Source organism: Etheostoma spectabile, unplaced genomic scaffold, assembly GCF_008692095.1.
Source record: "Etheostoma spectabile isolate EspeVRDwgs_2016 unplaced genomic scaffold, UIUC_Espe_1.0 scaffold272, whole genome shotgun sequence".
NCBI lineage: Eukaryota > Metazoa > Chordata > Actinopteri > Perciformes > Percidae > Etheostoma > Etheostoma spectabile.
Genome location: NW_022605576.1, coordinates 645,338 through 660,588, shown reverse-complemented (window position 1 = coordinate 660,588; position 15,251 = coordinate 645,338). Strand labels below are relative to the sequence as shown.

The window sequence follows — 15,251 nt, the reverse complement described above, 5'->3', positions numbered from 1 at the left end:
AACTGTTCTTGGCGAAATGCTAACTTGTGTATTGGGTCAGAACTTTGGCCACCAAACACGACGTTTCACAAGAACACAAGAACACAAGGACACAAGGACACAAGTCCATAGAAGAACACATATTGAGAAACGCCAGAAGTCTTCTCTGACAAGCTAGTCATTTCAATTCAGCTATTTTTACTACACGTTAAATCTAATTTTTTACCAGGAGTTTGCTTTATAGTAGAGATGTTCCATGTTTTGCTTCCTGATACTGAATACTTATCCGATACCAGTATGCCAAAGAACACATATATTTTGATATGTATAAATGTGATATGATTGTTGTTAAACTCTTTGTGAGACTCAAACAAACACAAACAATGAACGCCTTTAAACTGTCTTTTTTCATCCAGTTTGACAGTCAGTCATCAACTATTTTCTTTGGGTTATATCGATGCATAAACTCCAGTACTCGCCGATACCGATGCCAACATTTAACCTTTCTGTTTTTCTTATTATTAATAAAACTTTGACCTAATGATGATGTAAGAGACATTTGAGTTGAGACATTGCGTTCAAAACCTCAAATGTGTAAATCATGGCGGGGCTAAGGAGAAGTTGGTAGCATTCATCTTCTGGGAACCATGAATGTCTGGACTAGAGGGAATATCATTGGGCTTCATCCTCCGGGGGTTCTGCACCGAATGTGATGACGGTCCATCCGATAGTTGTTGCCAGGGTTTCCCCTATCGTCATAAGACGCGGCACCCAAGCCGTCCTGGGCAACACCTAAGCCCAATGAATGTAAAGTCCATGGGAGCTTCAAAACTAACCAAACGACTTTTCTCAGATCTAATGACTGTGTTTCATCCCCAGTGGACCTTTTCAGCAAGTTTTATCTTTAAGCTTTTCGTCTGTTATTTGATTGTCTGCTCTTGCTTCTCCGATGTTTCAGGTATTTTAGGTAGATATTGTAATAATAATGGTCCATTATGATGGGAGATTTCACATAGACATTTTCTTGACAGAGGAACCCCTAAACCCCCCACCAAATATGTCCACCTAAGTCTTCCACAAACTTAGGGAAAACACCGGTTGTTGCAGTATTTAAGGCCAGATCGATATTGCCGTTAGCATGGTTGAATAAAAGCTTCATTTGTCCGGTCAGACAGTGGCCTCCATCACGACCAGTTCATTAATGTAGCAGTTTTGTTTGATAATAACAGTAAAATGGATTGCCCTGCTAATCTATAAGGATTGCCAGCAGCTTAGCACATGTACTGTACATCATCTACCAGGGTCGCATAGATGGCTACACAACTCAACGATGCGAAGCTAATGCTTGTCTTCGCTACACAGCTGTGCTGCACACTGTCACATAATCCACACTAAGGGAGGATGAGTGGGCCCCAGATACAGCTGAAGATAATCACTCCCCCCTTTTCCCCTTTTCTCATCCCGTCTTTTCCTTGCGTCAGGCAGAGAAAGGCTCGTTCCTCCTTTGCTGTGGCTCGAGGGCTTTTTAGAGAGAAGACTTACTCAGCCTCTTCACACCGAGCTGCATTCATGGTAAATCACTACAATGCCTTCAGGGACATACAAAGACAACACTCTTTCTTTGACGCTCCCTCCTCTCCTTGTTTCCTCTCTTCTCTCCTCATCCTCCTCTTTTCTCCTCGTCTTCCTCTCCTCGGCTGGATCTCAGATCCTTTAAATTGCATCCCCAGCTCCTTCACTTGCGTCTCTTCCTCGCGTCTTAGTCCGTCCCTCCAAATAAACACAGGAGAGACGCGATGAAATCATGGGAGGGGAGAGGACCCGGGGAAATGTGCTTCAGAGGGACGAGACGTCCTTTCCTCTGAAGCGTCACGTGAATTTGTCCCTCTGGTTTCAGCTGCACGGCTTCCTAAGAAGGCTGCTTTCTGTATCCTTGAACGTAGCTCCTCAAAAATCCATCCTCGCTCATAGCTCCTCAGAGATCCCTGCTCCATCCTCCATCCTCGGTGCAGAAATAAGAGCTTCGAGACGGCCTTCACAAAGGAGGGACAGAACAACTTCTGTTTCAGCCGAGGCCTGAGGAGCAAAGACCTATCAAATTAAATAAGGGAACTTGTTCCCTCTCTTCTCTCCTCCTCCCTCCCTTTTTCCTTTTATCCCCTCTCCTTGTTTCCTCTCCACTCGTTACCACGGCTGCCTCAAAATAATAGCTCTCATTATCACAGAGAACAATCAGAGAGCTCCTGGCTCTGCAGGGATGCTGTTTTTATACGTGCAAATTATCTCGCCAAGAGCCTGCTGGTATATGTGGAGTAATAAAGCCCTGCACATGGGTTATGGGGCATAACAACGTGGTTTTAGGTCTTTAGGAATTAAACAAATAAATGGGACCATCTAATTTAGAAAAGACAAACAGAAAATAGGTGCTGAGATGGATTAAGACGAGGAAATGTACCAGCACTTAGAAACCTTCGGCTAAAAGCACAACGTCAATATACAGGTTGGTGCTTCCTGGGTCTATACTTACTATTTATTCACTTATTATACCAATTAAGTGTAGTGAAGGTCTGTTATATGTTACCAGGTTTATCTTATTGTATCTTTTGTCTTTGATTGTACTGGCTTGTTTTATTGTCTTTTTTAATGAGAGGAATCTGCTGAATGTGCTTTTCTGGGCAGCTTTATAGCAGCTCATGGTTTAGCTGTCCAGCAGCTTTCCTGCTGTGGTGCTGCCAGCGCTCTCATGGCGTCGTATCAGGAGAAAAAACAAACTGGACTCTCCGTGATCGGCAGCAGACAGACACAGTTAGAGACGAGCTGGGCATTTAGCAGCTAAAGACACAGAGATTTCCCTCAGGAGCCGGTGGAGACCAAAACTAGAGTTAAAAGACAGAGGATATTGCACTGACAGCAAGTCTACACTCGTATGATGGAACAGATTCGCTGCTATGTTAATCAGTCCAGCTGTCCACACAAGCCACGTAATGCACTAAACGTGTGGAAACGTACCCCAAAGACACACAACTGAATGACAATGCTGTAGGACGTATGCCGGAAATGTAAATAAGCAACTTGTCAGATCAACTTTAGAGGTGTTGATAAGTCAGTGCTGTGTTCCCACCGCCTCCAGCTGGCCTAGAAATCAGAACATTGCTGGTTTAATCAGCAAAGTACATATTCTGTGTCTGAAAAGGGCTTAACACCTATTATTGCTAGTCATTGTTCCATTATTGTTGTTCCTTTATTGTTACTATAATTGCTACTGTTCATCATGCCAACTGCTATAATTATTATGAATAATAATTCTCTATTTCTGTATATCTGTATCAGTGTCTCCGGTCTGTCTGAGCTTTCTATCTGTTTAAAGGAGTTTTTCCTCCCCACTGTTCCTCACATGCTTGCTCTTGGGGGAATTATTGGAATTTTTTGGGTCTTTCTTAATTTTACAGTGTGGTCTAGACCTACTCTATCTGGAAAGTGTACTGAAATAACTCTTGCTATGATTTTATATTAAAAATAAAATTGAATTGTAATGAACAAATACAACAAGGTAATATTTGCCTAAGGAGAGAACACTATACTTTAGCACACACACACACACACACACACACACACACACACACATTTTATATTCATTACTTGATTCCACATTACAAGTCGAATTTAATTAGGAATAAATTTACTGAATAAACCAACATATTAAAACAGATTAGCACATTGTTATGAATTATACAAGTCCGAATTATACAGGAAACATCGCCTTTTCCAAATAAACATGCTTCCTATTGCTGCTGAGATTGAACAGTACTTGGCCCCTGTTTTAGATAGCCCCCCCCCCCCCCCCCCCCCCCACAATCCAAAGAACTTGACTACCAATCACTAGCACAATGAGCTGGCATCATTTGTACACAAGGTTCTCAATGGTAACAATGACTCATATGAGAGAGGCTAAGAGCTTTAAGAGTCCTCCATAAACAAGTCAAATGCACATGGCTTGACCATTCACACACACACACACACACACACATAGAACTCACTCAACTGGACAAAATGGGTGCTGACACACGATGACATCATCACCGTCTGAACTGGACACACACAGGGAAGCAAATGAGCGGCGACGCTGCTCTGCCCTTCCATTGGCTGCTTCACCGCAGATGCATCTGTCGACGCCAGGCAGCTGGAGTATAGAAACTGGAACAATAGAAGAGTAAAACAAGTCTGAATGAAGCCTGTACATCATGCCTCGCTTAGCTTTCTCTCCTTTCGCTGTCAAACGGCCTGACCGCGGGTGATACTACCAGACCAAGAGAAAGCACTAAGAGTTTGGTTTCCTCCTGATCAGCGAGTCCGATGCTGAGAGCTACACTTCTGTCTGCTCTGAGATGGGTTTGTGCTGTGGCTTGGGGCCTCTAGGAGGACACAGAGACATTCCGTGGTGCTAAGTTAGCAGAAATACATTATATTTTCTCTAAATGAATTAAAGCATTTGTTGCAATAAAAAAAAAAAAAAAAAAGGAATCGCAGCAGCGAGCGATCCCAGTTCAGTTGCTGTGTGCCTTGCTGTTTGGCTCTTGGCTCGTGAAACAAAACACCTGAAGCATCCTGATTGGCTGTTTGGGTTCAGTGACTTTTCTCAAGTTTGCTGGCTGCTTTATGCCCCTCTATACACAGTTCCCAGGATGCACTGCTCTGTAGGATGCAATGGACTTCAGAAGACTCCGGCCTCAGAGAGTCTGTGAATCTCTTCTTTGCTCATCCAACTTGAAATTGGTTATTTTATTTTGAACCTCAAAGCCACATTTTGCTCCTTTTAGAGGAGCTCATGCAACACCCACATCCATCATCGCTACAGTCATACCCCCAGGACAAAGTCCATACACACATATGTGCCCTACATACTCGGGTTACTCTCTTAGTCAGGAATCTCTATCAGTTACACACATCTCTGTCCTACTTCTGTGTGTGTGTGTGCGCTGTAGGTGGTGTGTGTAGTGCATAACTTCAAAGGAAAGTTACTGCTCTGCGAGGAGTCGTCAGCGGAGCAGCGGCCGAACACAGGCATGCTGAACATCGGCCGAATGGAGAGTCCTCTGGAGAAGTACATCGCCTCACAGGTCAGCACAGCACACCCGCTCTCACGTCACACACCTTCCCATGCTGGGGGACTGTTGGATGTGTTCTGTATGTCTGTACATCAGCTTTAGACCAGTATGCTTCTTTGAACTCTCATGAAGCCATGAGAGTGACATGATTGTAGCCTTATTACTATACAATAACATCCATCCATCTTCATCCTCTTATCCGGTATCGGGTCGCGGGGGCAGCAGCTCCAGTAGGGACCCCAAACTTCCCTTTCCCGAGCCACATCAACCGCTCCGACTGGGGGATCCCGAGGCGTTCCCAGGCCAGGTTGGAGATATAATCCTCCACCAAGTCCTGGGTCTTCCCCGAGGCCTCCTCCAGCTGGAGTGCTGGACACCTCCCTAGGGAGGCGCCCAGGAGGATCCTTACTAGATGCCGACCACCTCAACTGGCTCCTTTCGACGCGAAGGAGCAGCGGCTCTACTCCGAGTCCTCTCGGATGATGAGGGTTCTACACCTATCTTAAGGGAGACGCCAGCCCTCCTGAGGAACCCATTCGGCCGCTTGTACCCTTGATCTGTTTTTTTTCGGTCATGACCCAGCCTTCATGACATAGGTGGGGTAGGAACGAAAATTGCCCGGTAGATCGAGAGCTTTGCCTTCGGCTCAGCTCTTTGTCACAACGGTGCGATAAACAGAATGTAATACTGCACCGGCTGCTCCGATTCTCCGACCAATCTCACGCTCCATGGTCCCCTCACTCGCGAACAAGACCCCAAGGTACTTAAACTCCTTCACTTGAGGTAAGGACTCAATATACAATAACAATAAATCTGAATTCTTTGAGTCAGACCTCTGAATGGCCACCTACATATTAAGTGGCTCAAATAGCACCGGCGTTGCACTCATTGAAAGTTGTTTCTCCGATTGGACAAAATTAGCCAATCAGAGCTTCAGGAAGGTCATACTCCTGGTCCAGAGCGGTCCTGTGAAAACAGCGAGTAGGTGAGGTTGATGCAGCTGTACATGTTTTTGCAAGTTAACTTAGAGAACTAATAATTCCAACTCCTTGTTCAGATAACACATAGCAGATTTTGGAGGCGGCATGATTGCATATAAAGTCAATGGAAAGATGCGATTAGATGTTCCTCCACCGGGGGCAGCACAAACTGATGCAAAGACGTTTCCACGCAATGGAAAATCTTTTAACATGAGAGCAAACTTTGCACATAGCTAGGACTTTATGAATCTGCTTCATAAACATACAGAGACAGGAGGAGAAAGGACAGAGAGTGGAGGGGAACAGCAGTTTCCAGTTAGAGGCTGACCTGAACAAAGACACACTCCTACAAACACGGTCAATGTGTCCTTTCCTGGCTAGCTTACAGCTAATGCATGGTTTGTACATTGGCAGTTTTAGGCTAGTAAACACCAGCAGTCCTGCGGTCAAATTGGTGCAACTGATGGAAAGAGAAACACGGCCTGAACACGCTCTAAAAGGTACATTTAATGGTCGTGGCCAAACTGGTAGCACAGCTTCTGTGTCAACTGAAAACGATCACTAAAATAACCCCGCATGATGTCACACTGAATAATGAAGTGAAAAGAAACAGGCAACTCAACCTGTGAAGCATCATTTACATTTTGTCCATATACAACTATGTTTCATAATAAACATAATACTGCCCACACTATGTATTCTGTCATGGAGAGTGAACGCGGGACCAAGAAGGGAAACTTTGGCCTCGTCATAGCCGTTGGACGTAACATCAAGTGACTGAAGTTCCATACTTGCGTCTCGACACCTGAGTCATATTTGATTTGGCAGCACACCTGGACAGGTTAAGTCAAGGTAAATGTGAAGTGACAGGCGTCAGCTCCAATCACTCAGCAGTATACCACACATGATGCTAGTGGCAGCAGGTCCAGCCATACCGCTGTACGAGCACCTCCACTGAGTGGGAAATTTAGTGATCGAGATATCGGTCACAAGCACAGTGAATCACTGAAAATCCGTGAAGATTTGGATTCCTGGTTTGATTTTTAAAATATTTAACACATAAAAATGCTGAGCATATGCTTGGTCCAGCTTCAGAAATGTGGGATTCTGGTGCTAAATCACATCACCACCAAACTTCACATTCAAAACCAATGTTAGTTTGTTACCATCTTATCCCAAGGGAGTACCAATGACTAACAATTATTTTAAAAAAGCCATTATTTCCTCCATATATGTTGAGAAAGTAGCCATATTGGTCTAAGCCTGGAGTACAGAATGCATTTCTCTTTGGAGTGAATTTGTTTCTAATTGCTTCTTTTCAAGCATGATAGTTAGCCCTTCTACAAGGCACAGGTAGCAGTGTGTGACTTTAACGACCCGCCTACACACACGTTGCTGTAGGAGACGGATGATGAAGAGGAAGAGTCTTGCTGCGTTAAGGAGCGCCTCCTGGCCTTCCTGCGCTGGCTGCAGGGTCTCCACTGGTTCCAGCGTCTCACAAACAAAAGGCAACAAACCCGAGCTCTGCCAATTCTCTGGACACGTCTCTCTGGCTTTCTTCTTTATTCTGCATCGGTGTACTGCATACTTGAGACATTTTATATGAATAACAGCGCGTAATATCAGCCGGTGGTTTTGCATCTAAACCCATTTTTCAATTTTTAATTCTGGTTTATTACAACTTGGGTGACATTTTTGTCAGTTTATCCTTTGATTTTGTTGCTAATCTTCATCACTTTAACAGCTGAGATAAATAATTGGCCAGACAAAGACAATAACTTGTGTTTTTCTTTTTAAATGTTGAGCTAATTTCACAAAAGTTGACAAAAGTGTGTTCATGACATATTTTTGTCAGTCATTTTTATCATAACAATATAAACTCGTGTTCACCAAACTAACTGGTGAGATCAGGGAACAATGTGACGTCACTGGGCACTATCACTCGAGCTTCACTGAGCCGCTTCCTGTTCAACCTACTGTACTCAGCTGTAGTTGTGCTCCCAGTTTCAATCTGACTACACTGTAAAACATCACAGAAAATATCTGTAAAAAGAATGTCCTGGCAGAAAATTAACATTTCTGTTAATCCCAAAACTGAAAATTCAGAAGACTTACACTATATCCTCTGTACCTTTTTAATTGACATTTACTATATTAATTAAACAAATCTAAGTTCAGAAAAACACCTGTGAAAAATCACTACAGAAAATTCCTTCAAACCGACACAGTACATTAACCTGTATTTCTATGGACTTTTCTAACAGTGTACAATACAATAGGACTCTCTCTTTGCTCAAGAAGGGCCAAAATCTCTAACAGAGGCATAAAAATCCCCCAGGAAATACTTTAAAAACCAATGTGGGGGGCCGGGTTAGCTCAGTTGGTAGAGCAGGCTCACATATATATAGAGGTTTATTCCTCAACGCAGCCGCCGCGGGTTCGATTCCGACCTGCGGCCCTTTGCTGTGTCGTCCCCCTTTCATGTCTTCAGCTGTCCTGTGGAATTAAAGGCCTAAAATGCCCCAAAAAAACAATATGGGATAAAGGCCTGTTTAGAGATCTGCTCTCAGATCTAACCACTGTAGGACTAGTCAATGATGGAAAACAAATGGGAATTAATTTTGAATTTGGTTACCTCCTGAATAAGACATTCCTGAGATCTAAAGCGTCCGGTATACTCGCCAGTGTGACCTCCTGGGAGCGCCATAACTATACTGTTTCAACAGATAGGCTTTAAAAATATACTGTAGAGAAATAATCAATAATACACAAAATAATCAGTAATGTCACCGTAGTCCAGGACTGAACTAGCTGTGGCCCAACGCCCATCTGTTGGCCTGGTAACCATCAGTTTGTCTCCAGTGAGGCTAAATAGAGGATGAGGCTTGTAAAGCTTATAAAACCTAATACTGTCCAGAGTGTTTGGCATGTGTGGTTGAAGTGTGTTTGTTCCATCCTTTTTACATTTGAGTGAAATCTGTTTTTACATCTTCAGAAATGATGTAACAGTGGCATGATCCTATTGCCTGCTGTGTTGTCTTTTTTGCTTCTTCTAAAAAAAAACTAAAAAAAACACGTCTGAAAAAGTTCATCTGAATGCAGAAAACACACGGCTCCTATCTGATGATTCCTCTCGCAGCTGAATGCAGAGAGAGCCTGCACCCAGTTGTCTGACAAAGAACTGGAAATCTCACGCTCTCACCTCAGCTACGGAAAATAGCCGGCTCTAAAAATAGTTCAGCATAATCATGCCTGAAAGCTAAAGAAGCCACAGTGAACAAAATGTCAGGGCAGGAAGGGACCTTTAAGCAGAGAAAAACAAATCCCACGCTTATATTTTGTTATTTTGTCTTCTTTGGTGGAGATGCTGAAGAATACACTCGCACACTATTGGTACATGCCAGTTAGAAGTGGAATATGAGGGACATACCATTCACATTTACATATGGCATATTCATTTAACTGGCGTATGCCATTAAAACAAGAGTGCCCTACAACCAACCACTTCTCCATCTCACTCCTAAGTGCATAGAGATAGAAGAAGTGGCTCTCGTGAGCCACACATCTCTGTTCACACACCCGCTGGGTGTTGGCACCCTAAATGGCAGTTGGTCATTTCAAGCAACCTCAACATGACCGACCTGTTAACCTGGAATCCAGGAACCGCCTTCTCTTTAAAATGACACGCCCCCTGCCACACAGTACTCTGCGTATGATATTTGTAAATCCAAGTTAAAAGGGTGCTAGTGGTCAAAACCGATAGACGTAGAACTGGAATGAGAACAACCCTGAATGTCCGTCATGAAATCTAAAATTGCAGGTTGATGTACCAATAACTCATCTCCCTGCAGATGTTTCTGAGCACAGACCCACTAAATGAAGGGTGCTCACAGAACGTGTACTTTACAGTACTTTTAGAGTTATCAATACCAAGTTTTACTAAAGGGCCTATTTCCTGAGATTCTATTATTGGCATGATTTAAATTAATGTTGATAATCCCTTCATTTATTCCTCACTAAATAAATAAATGGGTAAAAAAAGAGAACGTCTTGGTTGGAAAGGAATGTGAACCGCGGTCTCTAGTCTTAACGCCATATGCACTGTGCATCCGTCCTTCACCACTTGTCACTCGTCTCAAAACCATAAACAACCAGTGATGTCATTTTATTCTGAAAAGGGACAGTTTCAATAGGACAGCCTCTCTGTCCAAAAAATGTCTTGTTCAGCTGTAGCGCCCTGCCAACCAAAGCTAGCTGGCTAGTGCTAGCGTTAGCTTGTACCTTAAGGGACATGCCGTACATTCATATGGACAACACCAGTCCTTGGAGGTCTGTGTTTACCCGACGACCAGACTCTGAGTAATGACTTGTGTCAGCCGGTTGACAAACGCAGACTTTCCCTCTTTAGCGTGTAGCTTAGCTTAACCAAAGACACTGGCGTAGACGGGTCATCCTCCCCAGCTCCACCCACACACACGTCTATCTCCAAAATACCAAGATTGCACCAGCCAAAATGTAAACTGCTGATTTAAAAACGACAATTACAAACCAATAGGTGACGTCATTGATGCTACATTTTTACAGTCTAATCTTCTTCTGCACAACAGCGTCTTCTAGTGGGGTCGTGCCCCTAATGCAAAAACACAATTGGTAGCTACTTAAAGGTCCCATGGCATGAAAATGGCACTTTATGAAGTTTATTAACATTAATATGAGTTCCCCCAGCCTGCCTATGGCCCCCCTGTGGCTAGAAATGATGATAGGTGTAAACCGAGCCCTGGGTACTTCAGATCCAGTATTAGGGACCACTAAGGGGGATGAAATAAAGAGACTTCAGATCCAGGATATAGGGACACTAAGGTCTATATAAAAGAGGACTTTCAGATCCAGTATTAGGGACACTAAGGTTCTATATAAAAGAGACTTCAGATCAGTATTAGGGACCACTAAGGTCATATAAAAGAGACTTCAGATACAGTATTAGGGACCACTAAGGTCTATATAAAAGAGACTTAGATACAGTATTAGGGACCACTAAGGTCTATATAGAGGACTTCAGATACAGTATTAGGGACCACTAAGGTCTATATAAAGAGACTACAGATACAGTATTAGGACCACTAAGGTCTATATAAAGAGACTTCAGTAACAGGATTAGGGACCACTAAGGTCTATATAAGAGACTTCAGATACAGTATTAGGACACTAAGGTCTATATAAAAGAGATATATGATACAGTATTAGGGACCACTAAGGTCTACATAAAAACATCCAAAGAGCACCATGTCATGGGACCTTTAAAGAAACGGTGAGAAAAGCACTCCCCGGACTTACATTTTTGCCCCTCCCCCCTCCCCTTCTCTCGCTCCACAGCCAAACACACGGAGGTTGGATTAGAAAATCAAAGCTTGTAGTCTCCATGAACAGCCATACCCTGCTGGAGCTTCTCACTGCCTTTGTTTTCCCAGTTGTGCATGCTAATCAGGCCTAGGTCTATTTCTGTTTGGAATCCTTTGCTATGTGCTGGGATCTGGATTTGACTGTGTACTATGATGGTGTATTTTCAACAATGGGGGTTCTGAATGTAAAGTGGTGTATTTATAAAATAGTGTAGCCATTGTGACTCTATGGTTCGTGCCAACAAAGTATATCGGGAAAAGCTGCGGGAGTCTCCTAAAGCTTTTGAAATCAAACAATATTTCTACGGGAATCCTTTCTAACGCTCGTCTCTGAGTCCGACCCAGAGTAAACACAGGAAGTAGATGACCGGGATAAAGGTCAACTTCTGCAAGTCACGTCCCTGGATCTCTGCAACACAGGTGCCATGTGCAAAATTAGCATGACACAGAGAGTCACAATGGCCACAGTTATGGAAAATACAGCATATAGTGGAAATACACTAGAATTTTTTTCTTTTGTAAAAACACCTTAGAGGATTCTGTTATTTGGAGCCGTCCCTCAGAGATATATTTGGGGCTGAACTCTGAGACACATCGTGGTCTATACTCTTTTGGCTGATGATGGCTAGAAGTTCCATGAAAACTCTCACCAAGAGCAGCTTGAAATTTACTTTTGAGGGATTTGTCCAAATAACCGGTTCCAGTCCGACCAACCTGAACACCTTGTTTCCTCTGTCCTGATCCCTTCCCATTCCTCCCTGCAGAATCACATCGCCTTCGCTGAGGTCACATGACGTGGAGTCGGCCGTGTGGCAGACCCATTGGACGTCCACGTTCTTCACCGTCCAATCCAATTAACTGGAGTGCAGTGCTCAACCCATTCTCTGTGTGTGTCTGGTCTGTGGTATGTTGTTCTATGTTGTCTTTGTCAGGCCCCTGTTGTCTTGAGCAGCTCCTTGTATCCAAGGGGAAAAAAAAGAAAGAAGAGTCAGTAGCTCAGTGGGACAGGTTGCTTCTGCTTTCTCCATCTATGCACTTATTCTGAATCCTTTTGAATCTCGCCACCAAAATGAAGCCTGCTGCGAGGCGGACAGGTGCACACTGGGGGACTCTGGAAGACCAAGGAGAAGAACTGGATTACATCATCTCAACTCTGCCTAGGCCCAGTAGGTTCCCCTGGTTGGGTAATGTTGTGTGGAACAGCGTTGCTATAATCGGAAGGCTGTAACTCATTAAGCTGAGTGAAAAGATAAAGAACCCTCTCTTGTTATGTACAAAGTTTTGTTTTTGCTGTCATCACATCATATTTATAACATCCAGAGAAGGCTGCTGTGAATATTAGAATATGACATTGACGGCTGGGCCCATATTTATCAAACCAAAGGTGACATTTTGACTTAAAGGAGCAGTGTGTTTACCATGCACGGCAGCTGGATTTCCGCAATAAGACGCGAGAGTTGCAATTTATTTGGGCACTTTTTATGCATTTGTTAGATATTTTGACAGTTGAGACATGACATGGAATGTTGGGAGAGAGATGGGGAAGGACATGAGACAAAGGTTCCTGTCCAGACGATTTTATTGAGTTAGATTGATTTGCTGTTTGATGTCTCGTCTCATCGTGCACAGCGGCTGAATTCTCATGATATCACGAGATCATGTGAGAACTGCTGGCAGCGGCAGCGTGGTTTATGTTAGTCGAGTGCAGATTTGACTCACTTTGCCACGAGTGTTCACTGCTGGCTACGAGTTAGCATCAAACACAACAGAGGCTGTCCCTTCAATGGAGTTTAGAGCTAACGTTAGCAATCAAACAGCCACAGATGGCTAAAATGTTTCTAAAAGGATTTTTATCTTCTGTTATTGTTTGCAATGAGAAAAGTTTATTAATTCATGGATTTCACAAATTTCAGTATGACACTCTATGCCAAAAACCGTTTAAATCTGAGCATGCGCGACTCACATCTGGGAGTGACACTTTCTCACCACCTGACCTGTTTTATATGCTTCTTTATTTTATTTTTTTACATTTTTGGAGCAGCCTTTAGACAGCAGTTAGAGGCAGGAGGGTCTAAATAACATTTGAGATTTGGGAGATGTGTGTGTTGGCCCCCCTGCGTCCTGTGGGTGCCACTAAAACCTGCAGACATGTCCCTGTCTCTTTACTCCCTCTATCTCTTTGGAAATGATCTGGTGGTCTAAATGTTTGAGGACAGGGTCTGTCCCTGTCAGTTTGAGAGGAGCTGATGAGCTTTATGAAGACGGGGTGTGGAGTTTTGAGAGGCGAGGCCGTTTACAGGCAGCGAGGGTCTCTTAGAGGCTTAAAGTAGGATCCTTGGCTTATGTTTGATACATATGGGCTCCGGTAAAATAGCAAATTAGGAAAACTGCCAAACTTTGTCTTTGTATTCATACATCATTTACTGCTCCTGACATCTCTATGAGAGTTAAGGTGTGTGTGTATAAGAGTGTAAAGGTGTGTATACAGTACACAGTACACACTGTACAGTAGATTCCAACCAATGAAAACACTATACAATCTTTATTTAAGCCGCACCAGACAATCACCACATCCCTCTCTCTTTCCTTTTTATCCCTCTTTTTGTGGTTAAATAGTACCGAGGTGTGCGGTAGCAACACTGTACATGAGGAATGACCACGGTAAGAAGAGCCCAACCACTTTGCTTTCTTTTATTCTTTTGAAAGCTACGAAAGACACAAAGGTCAGCCTGACTCACAGGCCAAAACTGAGATTTCTATCGTATGTATGAAGTTATTAGTTATTAGTCTTCTTGTATCACTTCTGATGTGTTCTGCTATGTCGAATCAGGTTCCAGTGATGAAAGGAAATCTACAGATGAGATGTTGTCCTCCTCTTATTCATGGCCTGTGACTCCAGTATCAAACAGACATGGAGCCATGCTGGGCTGCCCCCCCGGGGACTGTAGTTCCATCTTTCAGCCAATCAGGACCTCCAACTATTTTTTTCTCTGTCATGTGGCTCAGTGTAACATTGAACATGAAAGAATAACTTTACTGCAATCTTATCCGCTTTTTAGTTCATGATTGATATATTGCATTTTGTTTTAATAGATAATTTTTTTTTTTTACAATTGATTTTATTAGCTGTCTTGTAGAAGGCCTGAACCCGTTACAACACAGAGCCGTTTCCACCGTCACACAGAACCGTTGGTTATGAACGTTTGCTGGAACATTGTGGGAATCATTCCCCTGATTAGGATGAGGAGATGTGTCTCTGGCTCTCCAGTACGGGACAGATTTACCCTAGCTTAATACAAAGACCGGACGCAGACGAGTACTGTCTGTCTGTTTTATGAATTTTCATTTTAAATATTTTGTGTCGTCACATCGCCCACCTATTTGTGTGAAGAGCAAGATATAAGGATAGATGATGAGGCTGTCTCTGGACTGGACATGCTATCCATATTCTCATGTCACTCTGGGTAACACAGAAAACCAAGATATTTACCAAAATATGGTAGCATATTACAACAATATGAAAAACACAAAAGAAACACCTGGTCTTTGGCTGAAACTGCTCATGTTTGGCCTTTGAATTTGAACAAATTTCTGAAACCTGCATTCATTTATATTTTTGGCCAGTAACCTTAGTTTGTGACTATTGTGTATTACAATTACATTATATATATATATATAAATATCTAGTCAGGCATTGCCAGATCTTCCAACAAAGCACTGAGGAGAAAGGTCTCCCTGGATGGGAGAACAACCTGCTCTGGTTTATCGGCATTTCTTTAAACCAATCA

The 15,251-nt window shown here is 43.1% G+C and overlaps 1 protein-coding gene and 1 long non-coding RNA gene across 4 annotated transcripts in view; both read left to right on the top strand.

The window, feature by feature from the left end:
* The window catches only part of plppr5b (phospholipid phosphatase related 5b), a 179,615-nt gene extending 165,110 nt beyond the window's left edge, over positions 1-14,505 (top strand). For all 3 annotated transcript variants that reach the window (XM_032510801.1, XM_032510802.1, XM_032510803.1), the window contains 2 exons: positions 4,962-5,096; positions 12,228-14,505. In XM_032510801.1, the coding sequence (XP_032366692.1) occupies positions 4,962-5,096; positions 12,228-12,257 (165 nt within the window). In that variant the 3' untranslated portion in view covers positions 12,258-14,505. The remainder of the gene's footprint in view (positions 1-4,961; positions 5,097-12,227) is intronic.
* LOC116685844 (uncharacterized) overlaps positions 1-15,251 on the top strand; it is a 286,432-nt gene that overhangs the window by 269,101 nt on the left and 2,080 nt on the right. The gene's annotated exons all lie outside the window — the stretch shown is intronic.